General features: G+C 36.0%; 1 protein-coding gene across 2 annotated transcripts in view; it reads left to right on the forward strand.

Moving 5' to 3' along the window:
- Window positions 1-20,582, forward strand: part of DNAAF6 (dynein axonemal assembly factor 6) — a 40,423-nt gene that overhangs the window by 1,847 nt on the left and 17,994 nt on the right. For both annotated transcript variants that reach the window (XM_055268563.1, XM_055268564.1), the window contains 4 exons: window positions 6,519-6,674; window positions 10,325-10,397; window positions 12,505-12,610; window positions 16,671-16,767. In XM_055268563.1, coding sequence (XP_055124538.1) covers window positions 6,522-6,674; window positions 10,325-10,397; window positions 12,505-12,610; window positions 16,671-16,767 — 429 coding nt within the window. In that variant the 5' untranslated portion in view covers window positions 6,519-6,521. The remainder of the gene's footprint in view (window positions 1-6,518; window positions 6,675-10,324; window positions 10,398-12,504; window positions 12,611-16,670; window positions 16,768-20,582) is intronic.

Raw genomic sequence — 20,582 nt, forward strand, 5'->3', positions numbered from 1 at the left:
GATGGTACAGACTCCTTATGAATAAATGATTAAAACAGAGGAAATCTTAAATCAAAAGATGCTATTTTTTTTTTTTTTTTTTTTTTTGAGACGGAGTGTCGCTCTGTCACCCAGGCTGGAATGCAGTGGCGCGATCTTGGCTCACTGCAACTTCTGCCTCCCAGGTTCAAGCGATTCTTGTGCCTCAGCCACCCGAGGAGATGGGATTACAGGCGCGCGCCTGGCTAATTTTTGTATTTTTAGTAGAGACGGGGTTTCACCATGTTGGCCAGCTGGTCTCAAACTCCTGACCTCAAGTGATCCACCAGCCTCGGCCTCCCAAAGTGCTGGGATTATAGGCGTGCACCACCGCGCCCAGCCAAAAGACACTTTTTTTGATTTAATAATCAATAACTATTTAATTTCTTGACTCCTTTTTCTATGAAAGATTCCAGGTACTTTCAAAAAGCGTCTTCCTTAAATATATTTTAAATTTGAAACGAAAACTGTTAAGTTCCCATAGTTATTTTGAGTTACTACATTTGATGGTAGTGAAAGTTAGAGACCTGAAAAAGAAACCATTCTTAGTATTGTAAAGATAAATTCAAAATGAATTATTTTTAATAGGTGGGAAATCATTGATGAGTATAGCTACCAAAAAATGCAAAGCAGAAAGCAATTAGTCAGTATATTATAATTTAATTCAGACATAGGCAGAGATGATATCACTGTTGTGTTCTCAGAAGAATTTTAATGGAGGAATTGTGAAATAAGGCACTATATAAATAAAGTTGCTTCAATCTAGGAAAGCTGATTTTAAAAAATAAATAAAAATAAAGTTGCAGAAGAAATGCCAAATTTATTTAGAGAATAAATAGATTTTGAGTACTTGCAAATCATTGTGTTAAAGTCAGTATTTTACATAGGGATATATCTATTTACTTAAACAAGTTCCAAAAGGATATTGCTTGGTGACTTTTTTTTGTGGGGGGGGAATGGAGTTTCTCTCTGTCACCCAGGCTGGAGTGCAGTGATCTCGGCTCACTGCAATGGCCACCTCCCAGGTTAAGTGATTCTCCAGCCTCAGCCTCCCAAGTAGCTGGGATTACAGGCGCCTGCCATCATGCCCGGCTAATTTTTGTGTTTTTTAGTAGAGTCAGGGTATCGCCATGTTGGCCAGGCTGATCTTGAACTCCTGACCTCAGGTGATCCGCCCACCTTAGCCTCCCAAAATGCTGGGATTATAGACGTGAGCCACTGCGCCCAGCCCTGCTTTTGGTTCTTTATCACCCTGATTTTATTTACCATATATACTTGAATTAATAAAATCTATTATCTATTTGAATAGTCTGTAATTCAGAGTTTTCACTAATTTAACCTAGACTTTTCTACAATTAACTGATGTCCAAAGCCATCTTTATTGATACTGTGGAGGAGACAAATAAAATAGAAAGCATGATCCCAGCCTTACAACCAGTCTGACTTTAACTCAAAGTTACTGATGTTGCTTAAGTGCTGTGGGTCTGGAGCCAACCTGGTTGAACTTTTTCAGCCCCTGACTGGCTCCAGTGTTATGGTAATGAGCTGGTTCTGGAGCGTCAGTTGCTTTAGCTCATTGTGGCTAGTAGATGGTCCAATCATGCCTCTATTTATGAAGACCCGAAGTACTCAGGTTAATGTGGGAAAATCAAAGGCTCTGTCTGGAAAATGTTGCCATTAGCATTGGCCTAGCAAAAGAGAATGAGAGAAAGAAAAACAAAGGGCCTAGAAAATTTATTTTCTAAATACAAATCTCAAATAAAAGACAGTAATATATTTTGTTTTTACTGAAACTCTTAAATTTTCCTTAGTTTAAATTTATTCTTGGCCTATTTAAGTGACAGTGCCAGATTCAAACATTTTAGGCAGTGTGGCTCCACAATCTTCTTTTTTATTTTTATTGTTATTATTTTATTTATTTATTTATTTTCGAGACAAGGTCTCACTTTGTCTCCCAGGCTGGAGTGCAGTGGCCCGATCTCGGCTCACTGCAACTTCCATCTCTGGGACTCAAGCTGTCATCCTGCCTCGGGCCCCTGAGTAGATGGGACCACAGGGGCACGCCACCGAGCCTGTCTAATTTTTGTATTTTTTGTGGAGTCGGGGTTTCGCTATGTTGCTCAGGCTGACCTCGAACTCCTGAGCTCATGTGACCCGTGAGCTCACCTTGGGCTCTCAAAGTGTTGGTATTACAGACGTCAGCCACCATACCCGGCCAGAATCTTCTTTTTAAAAATCACTCACTACACTGTACTATCCAATAAGTCAGGGCAAAAGGAAGAATACACTCCAAGGTACAAAGGCAGGAAATTATAGAGTATGTTTAATAAGCAGTTTAGTTTTTAACAGAATGTGTAGGAGAATAATAGGAGGGAAGGACAGAAAATTACGTTGGGACTATATCCTGAAGGACCTTGATTGCCAGACTCAGGATGAACTTAAATGTATATCACATTTAGAAATTAAAGATAGACCTATAAACTAACACTGCATAGTTCATTGTAGTGAAGATAGTTCCCTACAAATAGTTCATTTGTAGTTCCTAAAAAGTCCTCCTGTTTTAGTTTTTCAACTGTGATCCACTTGTGTCAAATGAATTTTAATAAATGTTTTTTAATAAAGTTTAATAAGTTATTCTTAATATGTTAGACTTCTTTTTTTTTTTTTTTTTTTTTTGAGACGGAGTCTCGCTCTGTTGCCCAGGCTGGAGTGCAGTGGCGCAATCTCGGCTCACTGCAAGCTCCGCCTCCTGGGTTCACGCCATTCTCCTGCCTCAGCCTCTCCGAGTAGCTGGGACTACAGGCGCCTGCCACCACACCCGGCTAATTTTTTTTGTATTTTTAGTAGAGATGGGGTTTCACCGTGGTCTCTATCTCCTGACCTCGTGATCCGCCCGCCTCGGCCTCCCAACGTGCTGGGATTACAAGCGTGAGCCACCGCGCCCAGCCAATATGTTAGACTTCTTAAAAAGCTAGTAGAATCTTTCTTTCCATTGAATTTTGAATATTTTTTTCTAAAAATTCACAAACTGTTTTTCTCTTTTGATACTTTGAATCATTTAACTAGTTAGTCACAAAATATTTGGGATTATTTTGTTTATCAAAATACAATATCAACAAACTTGTCATGATTTATTTATTTATTTATTTTTGTTGTCATGATTTATTAATTTGTGTTTACAGATTATTATTACATTTGATATGGTAAAAATATTTTGGCTAAAGTGGTAATTTTATTATTATATTTCTATTTTAATTGAGCTATAGTGCAAATCTATGGCATTTTATTCCAGCATAATTTGGAAGTCCAATTGTACTTTAAGAAGTCTAATTCCTAATATGCTTCAGATATATAAAGTGTTACTAAGAATTATTGTGCATAATTTAACAAAAACAAGTGTACACATTCCAAGGAGGACCATCCCCTTCGAAGTAGTCACTTTAGGAGGCTAATCTATTTATTCTGATGTTGTTGTTATTGCTAAAATTGCTTTTGAAACTTCTGTTTTAGAATCACCTTGAGGCATGTAGCACATTCTTTTGAATATCCTCAAAGAAGAAAATCTTCATATTTTGAAAGTAGACATGATATCTAAATATATCTAGAAATCACTTGGCGACAAATCTGATGTGTAATCAAACCAAATGATACCATAATGATACCTATTTTCTTGGTGATACATATGAAGGCAATTCCAAATAAAAAGAAAAATCCCAAAATATTTTGAGCATTGATAGCATAATTTACATCAGTGTATAACCTTCCAAATGACTATTTTGAAATATAACATTCAGATGAATTTAGTCATGCTTCATTTGGTATTAATCAACTGCTGACTATGTGCCAGCTGCAGTTATTAAAGACACTAAATCTACAGGTATAGCTTCCCACTGCTCATACTGGCCTACTTCCCACCTAATGAGAACCAGGCCAGAGTTCCTTTCCAAATAACTGGTAGGGATTTAGAATTAATCTGGTTTTTCTAAATCCAGTATCCAATGTACCAAAGGAACCATAACATTCCTTCATAACCTCCACTGTGGGTACCAAGGTGACATGAGAAAGCCACCGATGCAGTGCCTGGTTTGTTTTCTCTTTTCCAGCTGGAACTTTGAGCCCTATTCTGCCCTATTCTGAAACTTCATTTCTAGCAGTCAACTTGTGCACAATCCTCAAGAACTGTACCCCACCTTCTATAGGCCAGCGTCCTTCTTCACCCTAAATAGGTCTCCCTGTAACCATGACTTCAACCTTTCTGCCCTGAAGCACTGCTCGTGTCCAGGAACTCCTGCTGCCATGTCTCTGCCAAGCAGATAAGACCACATAAATTGTAGTTATGACTACTACCTCAGACACAATATTTGGGACTTCAGAATACCTACTTATGGGTTAGCTTTGCTGGTCCCAGTTTATTCTTCTTTCATTGGCCCACCATTGAGCTTTCACATGCCTCCTGATCAAATATCTGTGGGTACTGATACTATGTGTCAGATAATGATATTTTTATACAGCATTTCATATTGTAGTAAACTCACCTGCATTGCATAATTTGACCATCACTACAATTTTGTAAAGTATGTAATACTGGTATAATAAACAATTTCTACTATATTTGTTTTCTAAATGTCTCATTTGTACCATCTCAATTCAAAATACCAATTATATAGTTGCATCAGATACCTGGATGTATTTTTTCCTTTCATTGTCAAAGGTTGAAAATGTTACAATAAATTTTTGCTTTTAATATTAGGTAAATATTTAATGAACACATAATCAACTAGGAATTTAAAAATATAAACAGGATCCTCTTTGTTTAATTAGTGTCAATTATTCATTTCCATAGCAGACTGCCAGACTGTACTGTGAGAGAAGATTGTTTTATTACCTTTTATTTCACTTTTCCAATTTAATGACTTTCCAATGTAATGAGTTTTATCATTAACTTATTCCACATCATTATGAGACATGATAGTCATATCCAGCAAAGTAAAACTTTTAAATAACTAATAATAGCCAACATATGTTGAGTGCTTAGTTTGTGACCAGCACTGTTCCAAGCTCTTTTACTTGCGTTAAGCTACTTAATCCTTGTAACAACCCTAAAAGATGGACACAATTATTATCTCCATTTTATCGATAAAGAAAATGAGATAATGGGAGTTTAAATAATATGCTCAAAGTCATAGAGCTAAGAAAGTAAATGATGGATACAAATCCAAGCAGTGTGACTCCAGAGCCCCTACTTCTAACCACTATGATATATTGCCTCTATGCTACAGGTACAGGGCAATTTAATATTTGCTTCATACCCTCAATGTCTTTGATAGATATTAGGATCAGTTTTCTATTTTAAAAAGAAAATCAAAATAATGGCAAAACATAACAAAAAAAACCAGAAGATTTGTAAAACACTATCTGCGTGCAGATTGATTTTGACAGGTGACTGTACCAGCACACATTCGAGAATCCTTTTGTATTACTGTTCTAGGCACAAAGCAAAAATTTTGGAGATCATTTAATAAAAGTACTAAAGAAATACTTCCCATGAGTTAATTTTATAACAATGTTTTCAAAATGTCAGCAGAAGTGTAATAAAAGATTCCTATTATATTTATGCCCAAATCACTAAAAATATACCTAATGCTACAGTCTTTATTAAGGTTATTCATAAAAGTCTGACACCTCTAACGTTTTTAAAGATCCTGAACTTCCTACTCCAAATATAACTGCAGAGATTATTAAAAAGACTGCTGTCTGAATGGTAGGATTATAGGTAGTTATACTTTTCTTATTTATACATTTAATGTATTATTTCCTAAAAAGCCCACAATAGACATATAGTATCACTGTTATAATCAGAAAAACAATTTTTTATTGAAAGTCAGTGAACTAACCCATTGGAGCTCTCAGATGACAATATAATGCTAGGCATCATCAAGGGTTAATTAAGAATTGAAATAAAGCAGAAGGTACAGGCCTGCCTGAGGCAAAAAAAAATGTGAAATGAATACAGATCATCAGGGCATATCCCTCAAACAACATATTTTTCAGTTCACTAAGTGGAATACACAGCCTAAACAGCATACATGAGACAGATAAAAAGACAGTCTAAAAAATATATTCCCAAATGATGATACGTAATGTACCATACACTTTTTCTAGAGGTAGGGCTTAAGAATCTGCATTTTAAACCAACTCCCCCAAGTGATTATTAAGCACATTAAAACCCGAGAACCACTATAGTAGGTGCTCAATAAGTGCTTGTTAGCTTGAGTATGACATTTTAGTAAAGCAGGCTGAATGTTTGAGTTTACTTGGTGCTCCAGGTCTGTGAGTTAGCAAAATACATATATTTGAAGGAGTTTAAAAGGATTTCCAAGGAAGTATAAGAACCAATGGAGTGATCCAGGGAAAGAAGGGAGATATGACAATAAAACATCTTCATGTCTTAAATAAAACAGAAAAGTAAAATACCTCTTTCTGATTATCTTTTTCTTCAGATAATGGAATCTGAAAATATAGATTCTGAAAATATGAAGACAGAAAATATGGAATCTCAAAATATAGACTTTGAGAGTGTTTCTTCAGTTACAGCTCTGGAAGCCCTCTCTAAGCTACTTAATCCTGAAGAAGAGGATGATTCTGACTATGGACAGGTGGTCATATACTTACAGTTGAATTAGTTTTGTTCATGGGAAGTTGTGGAACTGTATTTGGATAACCTGTTCCCACCTAGCTGTGGGAACAGAACTGTGTCATTTGATACATTCACAGGAAGCTACAAGGCTGATTATGCATGACAATGTAACCTGTAGTACATTTCTAGCAAACATAATTATATTTTTCTAAACCACCTGAACACTGAATAGGAAAATAGTTCTGTAACTGTGGTAGCAATAGCCACATTTCAAAATGTTGTCATTTATATTTATGGCCAAAGAATGCTTGACAACCATTGCAGAGTGGTAGCTAGCATTGTTTAAGCCTAGACAATATTTCTATAAAACAAATATTTTCAGTTATACAGGATTAATTGGACCACCAAGTACCAGTCCCTTAATTTTTTAATTTGTCTACACATTAACACCGAACAGAAAGTTTTTGAGTCAAATAATAGGGCAAACTAGTTTCAGCCTACCAAAATTGGCTTCCCAGTAATGCACAAATAAAGTTGTGGAGTCTAATTAGTTGAGTAGCATTTGGGGTCAGGATAGGTAACGTCAGCAAGGCTTGCAGTAGCAAGATGGGCTTCATTTTGGGTAGAAGAGTTCATTGAACTGCCCTTTGACCACTCCAAGGTTACTGCCAGTATTCCCAGAACAATTAAAACACTTTTATATAACTCCCTGCTCTCCATTCTCCTATTTCTCAACTATCAGTGAGCCTTGGCTATCAGACTGCCTATGATAGGGAAACAAAATTTGGGGCAAAAAATCCCATACTATAACAGAATATGTCAATTTGCATAAAATTATTTTAATGAAGTGTTTTCTTATATGACCAATTTATCATGAATAAATCATCTTTCACAAACGTACATATCCATTTACTCCTCCCAAAATTTATTTTTGCCACAATGTGGAGAAAAAAGCAAGCTATGAATAGGCAGCAAATTCAGTGGCTCAGACTGACACTGAACTGAGCTACCACCCTAAGGAAGAGCTTAGGTGGAATAGGGCAGAATAAATAAGATGTGAAATGGAAATAAAATTTGTAGAAGAACTGAGTCAGCTTGGAGCCAGGATCAGGAACCAGGAAGTTTTAGTCAGGGAAAAGTCTTAGTAGAGGCTAAACAAAGAAACATCAGGATGTTAATGACAGCATTAGCTATACACAACAAACAGGATACAGGAGAAAAAGGAACAATGTATCAATGAAGTTGGGAAGGCAAGCTCATTTTTGCTACCTTAGTTGAGTAGCAGAATAATAATTTTCTGGAGCCTACGTCCTAGGAAAGGTAAGGTTATGCCATATAGAAAAAGTATATGAAGTATTTGAGAAACAGTGACCTTGAATATAATGAAGTGGAACTTGTAACTGGGACAGATTCAAATATAAGGATTTACCCTGGTTACAGAGCCTATTCCATTTGGTGTTTATGGCTGGAGGTGTTTATTTGCATCTAGAGGTGTTTCTAGGAGGAAAGATGAGTGCTTATGAGAATAGACTAGCATAATATTACTGAGTTGTACAGTTTATAAAGGAAAATTACTATAATAATGTATGATTCTGTATATCTGGGTTATAAGCAATTTAGAGATAATTGGTCACTCAGCCACCACAGTACAGATATCATTAGAGGGCATAGAGTATCAGAACAGTGGGAGAATAATTAATGTTTCTAATGAACTATTACATTTTCCAGGAGAGAAACTGCTTTTCATTTTTTAACATGTATTAATCTTGGGAACTGTGGGATGATTACAAGAGTGATGTGTTTTTGAAAATATGCTCTCTGAAAACAGCAAGAGAACAGTTGCATACATATTGCTTCATTTACACTATCCCTTTTCTATATGACTTGTTAAGAATCTGGGAGATTGGGGAGAGTGTGTCTGTCATTTTTCAAAGCCATGAGGGGATCTTAAGGCCTGTGGGAAATAAGGTTCACTGCTCTTCACAGACATTATAACGATGTTCTGTCTTACATATTACAAAGTGGCATGAATTGCAATGATAAATTGCTCAGATAATTGGCTGTAGACTCATGGTAAAGGCTCAGATGATGTTCTAATAGGAAACAATTGCCAGATGGTTTTTAATGTTTTTATGATCCCATTCCATCTTTTAACCTGAAAATTTTATTTTTAGTCATTTAGTTTCATTAAATTAATAAATTGAAACTCCCATGTGTTCTGAGCCAATCACTGTCCATGGAGAGTATACCAATTTTTGTCATGAATGTCCAAAGTTTTACTTCTACTGCTTTTAATTTTCTGTGGAAGGCAGCACTCCACTAAACAAGAGGCCCTTATGTTCTGAGAAATGCTTTACTCTGATTAACTATTAGTGTTCTGATGATTAATAATTTAAGAAAAGTACTACACATTTATATGACACTAGTGATTAAAAAGAGGAAAAAAATGTCCCAAATATTATCTTGGGATTTTCACATAAAAATGCCTGTAATGCCTTAACCGCAGACATAGCACTTTTGAAACACCTTTTGGAAAGGAATAGTTACTGTCTCAGACACTGTTGAGATATTATAGATTAATTTCTGATTTATAACTGTTGGAATAGTTTCACATAATAAAGACCCACGTGAGCTGTTCCATCAGCTTTCAAGGACAGACACTACTCTCCTTGCCCAAACAAGACATTCTAACTTTTGTACATGTCTAAAGTCTTAGGAGATGAGGACAGGGGCCTGAGAAAAGAGAGACAGAGGTGCTAGTTGGCCAGTAGGCAAGGAGACAAGAATTTTTTGACTGCCAGCAGTGGAGTGAGTTGGAGCTGCAGGGTCTGTCATCAGCAAAAAACAATTGGTAAGAAATTGGGATTTTCTTGAAATATCAAAGAATCCCTGAGACGGGCCAATGAGGTGGTGTCGCTATAACAATAGTGTAATATGTGTTATACTTAGTTGAAAAAAATGAAGATTGCTTGTATTGGTGAGTCAGGGCAAGTCCTTTGGGGATGTGCATGCTTGTGCAGAACATGGAAAAATAAACTTATGAAGTTATGAAGACTGAAGTACATCAGCATGTATTAGAGACTATTAATTTGTGGTTGCTGTTTAAATCCACTAGTTCAGTGTCATGAGGGGGTGGGACAAGGAAGTGTTTCATACCTACAGTGGAAAAAAGTAAAAGCAGTTATCGGGGCTTTTGAATGATTAATTTGAAGTCTGAATACTTAGCTTCTGCTTAGTGTTAGTTTTTACTTCTATAAAACTTTCACATACTCTGTCCTCCATCTGACTGCAACCAGACACTGCTAAACCCCAAAAGTGTCAATGCCTTTATACTAATACTTGGTTCTAACCTTCATAGAGATGAATGTGGCTCATTCCTCTATCCCCAGGGATACATGATTCACTGAGCTGGAACTAGGGATTTAGCCTGACCAAAGATCAATTCTGCTGTAGAGTTTATTAAACCGAACACTTTTTGAAAGAACAAGGAAAGCATATTCGAAATAGTACTTGGCATCTGTCTTTCTGTTGTATAACAATGATGGGTAATTAAACTGGAAAGCTCCATGAGTTTTTTTGATGGAAATCCTATCAAATTTAAAGCATCACTAGTCATATAGGTTATATAAGTATTAATTATAGAATATTGAACTTTTTCTCCTCCCTCAGACAAATGGTTTATCTACTATTGGAGCCATGGGTCCTGGGAATATTGGACCACCCCAAATAGAAGAGCTCAAAGGTAAGTTATTTAACAAAGCAATATAGATCAATATAATCTTTTCCTTGGTAGAAAAATTATAGGGAGAGTAATACGTACTAATACTAGTATTTATTAAGATGAACTAAATAACAATGTATTGAATACTTGGAAATTGCTAAGACAGTAGATTTTAAGTATTCTCATCACAAGTAAATGATAAGTAGGTGAGGTAATCCATATGTTAATTAGCTTGAGTTAGTCATCCACTATGTATACATATTTCAGAACATCATGTGGTATATCATAAATATATACAATTTTTATTTGTTCATTAAAAATGGAGAAATGAATAAATAATTTTTAGAAAGAAAACAGATGAACTAAAATAATCATAGAAATGATGAATAGCCATTTACATATAAAGATGCTGTTTTTTACTCTACTACTGCTGGTAAATAGTTTTTCTAATAATGGAAGTATATTTGCCTTAAGTTATCCACATTCCTTGCATATTTTCTGAGATAGAAGACCAAGAAAGTCACGTGTGGTTAGATCATTTTTTATTTTTTGGGGTCTATTTACCAAGATGCTTAGCTTCTTTACCTTCTACCTTCCTATATTCTAGCAATTTCATGGAATTCATTCATTGAATTATTTAATAAATATTTGTTGAGAACCTATTAGGTATCAGGCACTATGACCATCTCTGATACTACAATGCAGATCAAAACAGAAAAAGTCCCTGTTCTGATTGAGCTAATAGACTTTTGGAGAAGACAATAAAACAAATAACTACACAATTATATCTTACATTAAGAGGCTTATACATTAACATCTTTGAGTTTACTTATTTAAAAAAGTCCAATAAATGAGGCTAAATAATATTTTTACATTTCTCCAGCATTTTGAGCTATACATTTTTACAGAGTTGAACATTTTACAAATCTTTAAAAATATAAAAGGCTCTAATTCTGTTGGTCATGATCACCATTAACCAGAGGATAGGAAGGGAGAGGAAGTGAATTTCATTCATCAATTTAGTTAATTGCAAAAGATTAATCTGGACAAATGTTTAAAATAATGGCTAAAATGAGGTCTAAGGATGGTTTTAAAATTTCAGTTATTATTGCTATACATACTCAAGAAGCTATTTGCCTTACTCAAGAGATATTCGCTCCATGGCAGACTAGTTCACATTTCATGTATTTCTGTGCTGCCTGTATTTCTGGTAATGTAGGTCTAATAATCTTTAAATTCTAAAGGCAATGATTCATATGTAAAATGTTATATATAAATCTGTAGTTAGGCTTTACAAAGCCCGTGCTAGATAGAAGCTGATAATTTCAAAAGAATTGCCAGAATTGAAAACTTAACAATTGGGTGCATTTCTGGGAATGCTTAAAATGACTCAAAGCAGTGTTCTGCACCTAATGCAGGTCTCCACTGGATGCTACAATAGTTAAAACAAATGTAAGCTGGGTTTTTGCATGCCTACTGGAGCCTATTCATTTTTAAACATTTAAAGATGACATGCTCAGCTCTGCATGAGGAAAATGCTGGACTAAAAAATGATCTTTGTATCCACTGCTTTCAGTTTCTTTAATTGATATTATTATTTTGAGAATTATGTTATGCTTGCATGGAAAAGATATCAAAGCATTTTTATATAGTAAAAACAGTGCAAGATAAGACATTTCTCTCCACATCAGATTGATTGTAGTTGTGATTTTTTCTTTTACATAAAAATATTTTTAAATATAATCCTATTTATGTTTCTGGAAAAATGTATAATATTTCTTTGCATATGTATATGGAGAGAGAGAGAGAGAGACTGGAATGATACACAACAGAATACTAACATTGATTATCTCCAGGCAGTTGGATTGTAGATTATTTTCTTCTTTTTGTTTATGTTTTTGCCAAATTCTCTACAGCTGTTATTAAAATTCTACAATGTATTGGTTCTGTATTGATAGAAACATTTAGTCAGTAGTTACTAATTTAGTTTGTTTTGACCAAAAAACAAGCTAGTGATTACAAATAATGTTTTATTTCAATGATCCCAAACGGAGTGTGAAGAAGAACAGGAGCAATTTAGAGAAGGAAAAAAGCATGAGCTTCAGCTTTATCTTCCCTTTCTTCACAGTCATCCCTGAAACCAGCGAGGAAAATAACGAGGACATCTGGAATTCAGAAGAGATTCCAGAAGGAGCAGAACATGATGATATGTGGGATGTTAGAGAAATCCCAGAGTAAGTCAAATGAAGCCAGGAATGTCTTTAGGAGTTTAAGTTAGCTGTGTCATCTGATAGCATTTTATTTTTTACAAGATTCATAAAGTAACATACCACATAAAAGATAAAACTACAGTGACACACAGAAGGCATGTGTAATTGATGATTTTTTTCCTTCTAGAGCAGAAACAAATAATAAAGCATAACACCTTCCTTTCAGTTATTATCTAGCAAAAATGAAAAATATAGTCATTTCCATTGTAAATTTATATTTAATGTCAGTTTGTTGTATAATGTGGAACTAGCAGTTGGAGAAAGCCAGCCCATTAAATTGCTAGCATTCATACAAACTAAATTACAATGCCATGTTTATTTGTCAAGGACTTCCTTTTAATTTCTCAATGTTCCACAATTTCGGTAAAAGGCTATGTTCTCTCTCCAATTATCAATTATTACCCAGACTTGTTTACTAGATATTCTAAGATTATATTTAGTATTCAGTGTATTTTGCAAGCAGGGTTCAAGACTTGCTTTGTAGCCTTTTCAATACAATCAAGTTATAAATATGAAATTTAGAATTATTATAAAAAGCCTTTTATTCTGATTTTAAAAGCACGCATACTTTTAAGAACCTTAAAATATATTTATATACATAGATGAAATTATTGGTCAAATAGACTAAGCTTTACATATATGTATTTTGAAATAAAATTTGGATTGACTATTTAGAATAGCAGGAAAAATAAAGCCAACACTTACTAAATTATAATGTACTATATAAATTCTTAAAGACTTCTATGGCAAGTGATCTGACAACTTTTCTAATACTGAATACAAAACTATCCAGTATTTTTTGTTTTTTTTTTTGAGACAGAGTCTCGCTCTGTCGCCCAGGCTGGAGTGCAGTGGCACAATCTCTGCTCACGGCAACCTGCACCCCTCCTGGGTTCAAGCAATTCTCCTGCCTCGGCCTCCCATGTAGCTGGCACTACAGGCACCTGCCACCATGCCCAGCCAATTTTTGTATTTTCAGTAGAGACAGAGTTTCACCATGTTGGCCAGGCTGGTCTGGAACTCCTGACCTCAGGCAATTCGCCCGCCTCAGCCTCCCAAAGTGCGAAGATTACAGGCATGAGCCACTGAGCCCAGCCAAAATTGTCTAGTATAAAACAAACAAACAAACAAAAACTCCATGCTTCTACCTTCTACATGAGTTCTGAAAATAGAAGCAGTGGGAGACTGCAGATAATTAACTAGAAAGAAGTATCCAGCTTTCAAATAAACAATGTCAAGACCATAAACCTCATAAAAAATCAAAGGAGATTTTAAAACATTTCTTAGAGAATGAAGAGAGTAAATTTGAAGTTATGTTTATATAGTGTCCACATATCCATATGAAAATTAATAACTAAGTCACTTATTTGTCATATTGTCTAACGAATGTCAAATATCCATATGCAGCAAACTTCAAATTTGAATTATTTTTCCCTTTTCATCCTGATATTTGATGTTAGGTAGATAGAACATCCATGAAAGCTTTAAATGAATAATAACTTCAGGTTATTATGAGGAAAATTGCTTTATAAGATTTTAAAAATCTTCGTCTTCTACCTTATGAAAATACATTTCAACATTTCTCAATGGATACAGAGGAAAATAGGTAAAGAATATGAACAGGCAGTTCAAAAAAGAAGAATCACAAGTGGCCGGGCGCAGTGGCTCACGCTTGTAATCCCAGCACTTTGGGAGGCCAAGGCGGGCGGATCACGAGGTCAGGAGATCGAGACCACGGTGAAACCCCGTCTCTACTAAAAATACAAAAAAAAAAATTAGCCGGCCGTGGTGGCGGGCGCCTGTAATCCCAGCTACTCAGAGAGGCTGAGGCAGGAGAATGGCGTGAACCCGGGAGGCAGAGCTTGCAGTGAGCCGAGATTGCGCCACTGCACTCCAGCCTGGGCGACAGAGCGAGACTCCGTCTCAAAAAAAAAAAAGAATCACAAGTGGCCAAGTAAAAAAATAACAAGGAGCTGAGCTAAGGCACTGGCCTTGGGGAGAAGTATGAGGGTCATTATTTGAGTGAGTTTTGAATGAAGAGTTGGTATTTGGTTAGATAAAATGGATGAGAGGAGAGCGTCAAAGATGATGCTGAAGTTATTAGCTTGGGTGACTGAGGAAATGATAATGCCATTAACTTTGATAGGAATTATAGGTTAAGAAGAAGCAGTGAGTTTGTTTTTGTTTTCTTTCTTTCTCCCTTTCCTTCTTTCTTTCTTTCTTTCTTTCTTTCTTTCTTTCTTTCTTTCTTTCTTTCTTTCTTTCTTTCTTTCCTCTTATTTCTGAGACAGAGTCTTGCTCTGTTGCTCAGGCTGGAGTGCAGTGGTGTGATCTCAGCTCACTGCAACCTCCACCTTCCGGGTTCAAGCGATTCTCCTGCCTCAGCCTCGCAAGTAGCTGAGACTACAGGTGCATGCCACCAGGCCTGGCTAATGTTTTTTGTATTTTTTGTAGAGACAGGGTTTCACCAAGTTGGCCAGGCTGGTCCTGAACTCCTGGCCTCAAGCAATCCACCTGCCTCAGCCTCCCAAGGTGCTGGGATTACAGGCTTGAGCCACAATGCCCAACTAAATTTGTTTTTTTTCTTTGCCAACCACCACCCCTCCCCGGCCCCACCCATTGTTCACTGCAGCCTCAACCTCCCGGGCTCAAGCGATTCTCTCACCTCACTCTCCCAAGTAGCTGGGACTACAGGTGCACACTTTATTTTTGTGAAGACTGTGTCTAACTGTGTTGCCCAGGCTGGTCTCAAACTCCTGGACTCAAGGAATCCTCCTGCCTCAGCCTCCCTAAGCACTGGATTACAGTTGAGAGCCACCATGAGTAGCTGGTTTTTGATATGTACACTTTGAGTTGTCTTTGGGACATCCAGGCAAACCTTTGTAGTAGGCAGTTGGAAAATTGCGTCTGGAGCTCAGGATAAGAGCAGGAGCTTGAGCAAATCCATTAGGAGTAATGAACATATGGATCAATCCTCTGTTTGTTTTAACCTGGCTTCACCTTCATAAATAATTGGTAGATGTTATAGCCTATTAAGAGAAAAGTGCCCCATAGCAAATAGCTGCTTATTGTTAGCCATGTTCAAACTCAGAGAAATCCCTTTTTTATTTTTGGGCATTCCTATTGGCAAATGGTCAGAAGTTCAATCAAGTTCTTTAGTCTTACTATCCAGAGATCTACAATTTCTTCATTAAGGTAGCATTAAGCAAAATAATAATAATAATAATTTGTAAATGTTTGTTTCATTCTATCTGAAGAGATGGGGTACCTTGTGGTGGGTGCTTCTGTAAACCATTCTATTCCTGGAGGCCCAAATTTGGGAGGGAGGAATGATTTGTGAATTTTCATGTGTGGGGTGAAATATCAGGAAAATCTTTCATCAAACTCAGAATTCTGTAAGACTAGATTCTAAGCACTACAGTGTAGCTGTGCTGACTACATTACCAGTGTTTCTATTGTAGAATTTTAGCCGCAGAGATCATTCAATTCAAACTCACCTCTCCCTCCCATAAATCGTACAAATGTAGAAACTGAGACCCCATGAGTTTGTGACTTGACCAAGGTCCACAGTTAATGACAGAAACAGTACTAAAGCTGAATTTTCTCCTCTGCTCTGTGGTTTAAACTTAGCAGAGGAAGGTTTCTATCAATCCATAGGTTATGGACTCAGTATTTTTCTGAGCTATTGTTTTTCAGGAACAGACATTTTTTAATTCTGCTTTTAATCTTATTAGAATCTTATTAGAAATTCTCTCGATCTATTTTATTTGTCTAGCTCTAAAACAGTTAAAGCTTCATTTTAGAAAACAATAACAATCCTGCTTTTCAGTGTTTATTTTGACCACATTTCTAGACTTCTTTTCCTTTATGTTTGATTACATGCCTGAAGACCTGCAAGCACTTTATTTGTTTAGTCCTTTTATTTTTTCTAATAGCATGTCCTCATAAGTTACTAGTTTTCTTTTCTGTGACAGGAAATTGCTCTTTCATCTGAGTCCCTATAATCATTGATATTTTTTTTCAGGTATGAGATTATATTCAGACAGCAGGTGGGAACAGAAGATATATTTTTAGGGTTGTCAAAAAAGGACTCCTCAACAGGTTGTTGCAGTGAACTAGTGGTAAGCCTCTCCTCCCCTTCTTCATTTTCTATACGACCATTGTAGCTAAATTGACTGACTATTATATACATAATATTGTAGGCAAGTTTGTCAACTCTTTAAAAATCGTGGTTGCTATGTTTCAGGTACTAGGGTAATAATGGGATAGACAGTTTAAAATTGTTAACTTGTACAAAATAAACTAAGTTTACACATTTGGATGAGATTTACAAATAAACATAATAGAATCATATGACACAATACACAGTTTCTATTTTTGTTCCTATTAAAACTTCCCAATTGGATTGGACTGGATTTTCTTCCATCCTAGTTCCGTCCCATGCATGCCAACTGTTTGGTTATTAACTTATGATGAATTGACAGGCAATCAGAATGAAATATCTCCTTCCCCGCATCTGTCTTATCTCTTATTTCTGTATTTCTTATAATGACTCAGCTTACAATGTGGGACTTAAAAAGGGATTTTCTTAATTTGGGGATCTGACTTCTGATTAAAAACACTAAGACAGGCCGGGCGCGGTGGCTCACGCTTGTAATCCCAGCACTTTGGGAGGCCGAGGCGGGCGGATCACGAGGTCAGGAGATCGAGACCACGGTGAAACCCCGTCTCTACTAAAAGTACAAAAATTTAGCCAGGCGTGGTGGCGGGCGCCTGTAGTCCCAGCTACTCGGAGAGGCTGAGGCAGGAGAATGGCGTGAACCCGGGAAGCGGAGCTTGCAGTGAGCCGAGATGGCGCCACTGCACTCCAGCCTGGGCGACAGAGCGAGACTCCGTCTCAAAAAAAAAAAAAAAAAAACAAAACAAAAAAAACAAAAAACACTAAGACATCTAAAATGTTACTTTGCTTTCTTATCTGAATGACGCTACAGAGTGTTGGAGGGCATTATTTACCAGGTCACTGTTTCTGTATAACAGTTGTGGCAATACCAACAATATCAATGATACCACCTTACTTTTGCTTATTTCATCCTGATAATGACCTTGTTGAAAAATCTGGGTCTAACCTACAGTGTGGAATTTGATTCATTTTAGCAACATTAACAAGTAATTCTTGTGTTAAAATTTTATTTTTTGAGATCGGGAACTTTGCTTCTATTTTTTTTCCTCCTTTCTTACAATACATTATAGAATACCATGGTGCCCATGGGAGATGTGTAATATTTTTTCCTTAAGCAAATGATAAATGGAATTTCTCTTTTGCATGAACTTCAGGTTTTCTCTTATTAGCAAAATCTAAGACATTCAATTCAATCAAGTAACATAATGGGAATAGTGGCTTTAAGTACCCCAGGGGATTTTTCAAACTCTAATGAGTTAAGCTTTCAAGTAATCTTGAAGTAATTAGTTCCCAGGGTTTTACCAGTAAGATTCAAATTCCTCTGTCTTAAATTATTGTAAAATTGTGTTTTTGATGTGTAGTGTTGGGGATTGCTCTAAATTCTGGAGGAATTCTAGGCCCTAAATAAATAAAACTGTTGCCAGCCTTACAGTTTCTCTCATGCAAAAATTGCCACTAGTTTTAATAATAAAGGTATCCTGAATGAAGAATCTCGGAAACTAAATCATACCTCATAATAGGAATATATGGTTTATCTAAAACTCAATAAGTATATACAGAAGACTTGATATTTCTCTCAAATGAATTTATAATCAACTGGGGAGACAAAACTAACATAAATGAACCAATTTTATTATTAAGAATTAAACTCACTGTAAACAATTATAAGTCTACTAGAAGTTCAGAAGGTTGGGATAAGTCATGGACACCACTGAAAGGCAGCAGCAAATAACACATTTGTTGATACTGTGGCACTTTGTCACATGTATACTGTTCCTTTTTCTTTCATTTATTTCTCTTTGCTTCTTCATTTATTAAATCTTTAAATACTTAGTGAATGTTACTACATACCAGGGACTGTCCTAAGTACTAGAGATACAAAAATAAATGATAAACAATTAATTGTCCTCAAGGAATTTACAGTAAAGGAGATTGACACCTAATAAATCACTGCAGTTCAGTATGGTAAGTACATATTTAGAGGCATATACCATGAACAGAATGATGGTTACCAGAGACTGGGAAGGGTAGTGGGCAGTGGGGGTTGGAAATGTGGGGATAGTTAGTGGGTACAAAAATAGAGTTAGATACAATAAATACGATCTAGTATTTGATAGTACAACAGAAGGATAACAGTCAGCAATAATTTGTTGTACATTTTAGAGTAACTGAGGGAGTACAATTGGAAGGTTCATAACACAAAGAAATGGTGAATGATTTAGGTGATACAAACCCACCCCATTTACCCCGATGTAATTATTATACGCTGTATGCCTGTATCAAAATATCTCATGCACCCCATAAATATATTTTCCTATTATGTACCCATAAAAATTAAAGATAGAAAAATAAAGACATATATCAGGTTCAGGTACGTAGTGACATAAAGCAGGAAGGGATCAACTTCAAGTGGATAATATTTCTACAGTGGACAACATTCTAAGAAGGGCATTCCAAGCAGAGGTAAGAGCACATAGGTATCCAGGCATGAAATAGCATGGCATATTTGAGTAACCAGAGAATATAACAAGAATAAAGAGTAAGTGTAGGTAATAATGGACTAGTAGGCTGACTCTCAGAAAAGATAAAAGCTTGTAGATTTTATTTGTAGCTTGAATGTTATCCTGTAGGCATACTAATGATGACATCCACTGTCATTGCTTACTCCACTGACAAGACTCAGAGTAAATAGGTTGTTGAGCCCATCTCAAGTATCTCTTGCTCAAATGTAGATGCTTATCATTCTTCTTGATAATATGGTGTTTCCTTGAATCTAAGGCATCATAAAATTGTAAATGTGCCATTTATTTAACAATAACAATGTTTCAGAGGAAAATAGATATAATACCATATTATACCACCATTGACTGTGCAGTTCGTCTCAATATCAGGAACATTAAAATGTGGGGAAAATTGTACCTGAGAATTGCCTAAATATGTTATTTGTGTCCTGGACCTGATCTATATGTAACAATCCAATCCAAAAACTTTAAGAAAAAACCCTTACTTAAACCGAGTAAGGCAATAGGAGTACAATCTGTTTACGTACAAAAAGTGATTTGGGTTTAAAAATTCACAAAGACCATCCTTTCCTTTACCCTCCCCAGACTCCAAATAAGAAAGCAAGATTTATGAATCCTAAATCAAAGCGACGGTCCTAAACAAAATTATGAATTAGGAATATCTTCAGCTTCGAACCTCAAACCCAAAGAGCCCCATTATCCAAATACTCCCTGCCGTATTGTTATCCTCTGCAACTGCTTTACTCCTGAGTTTGTAGCCACCAAGTTTCCCTTGCCTTAATCTATATTTAGGTATTTTAGAGCTAGAGCTAGAGCTAGCCAGTGGTTTACAGGTTTGTTTTGTTTTGTTTCTGGCTCTCAAGCTTTTTTTTTTCCAAATAAAATTCTATGAGTAAGCCCAGTGTAGTAAACGTAAAAAGTACCACTGCCTTGTTTAAAAAGGTACTATCACCCATGAGCCAGCTCTTAGGAAAATGGCTGAGGCTCCTTGGAACACAGTTTGAAAGATGCTGATCTAATTTCTCATCCTGATATTACAGTTGATAAACTAAGGTCAGGCTTAAAAGGTTTCAAATACTCATATACATTAATGGAAGAATAATAAGAAATCTAGAGGGCTTCTTTTTCCTTGGTGACATATATGCTTTTCTTTAAACTCCACGAGTGGAAGGCCCTAGCTTATTTCATTTTGTTTTAGTTGTTTGTTTTTCTTTTTATCCTCTACCTATATTCT

Source organism: Symphalangus syndactylus, chromosome X (genome assembly GCF_028878055.3).
Source record: "Symphalangus syndactylus isolate Jambi chromosome X, NHGRI_mSymSyn1-v2.1_pri, whole genome shotgun sequence".
NCBI lineage: Eukaryota > Metazoa > Chordata > Mammalia > Primates > Hylobatidae > Symphalangus > Symphalangus syndactylus.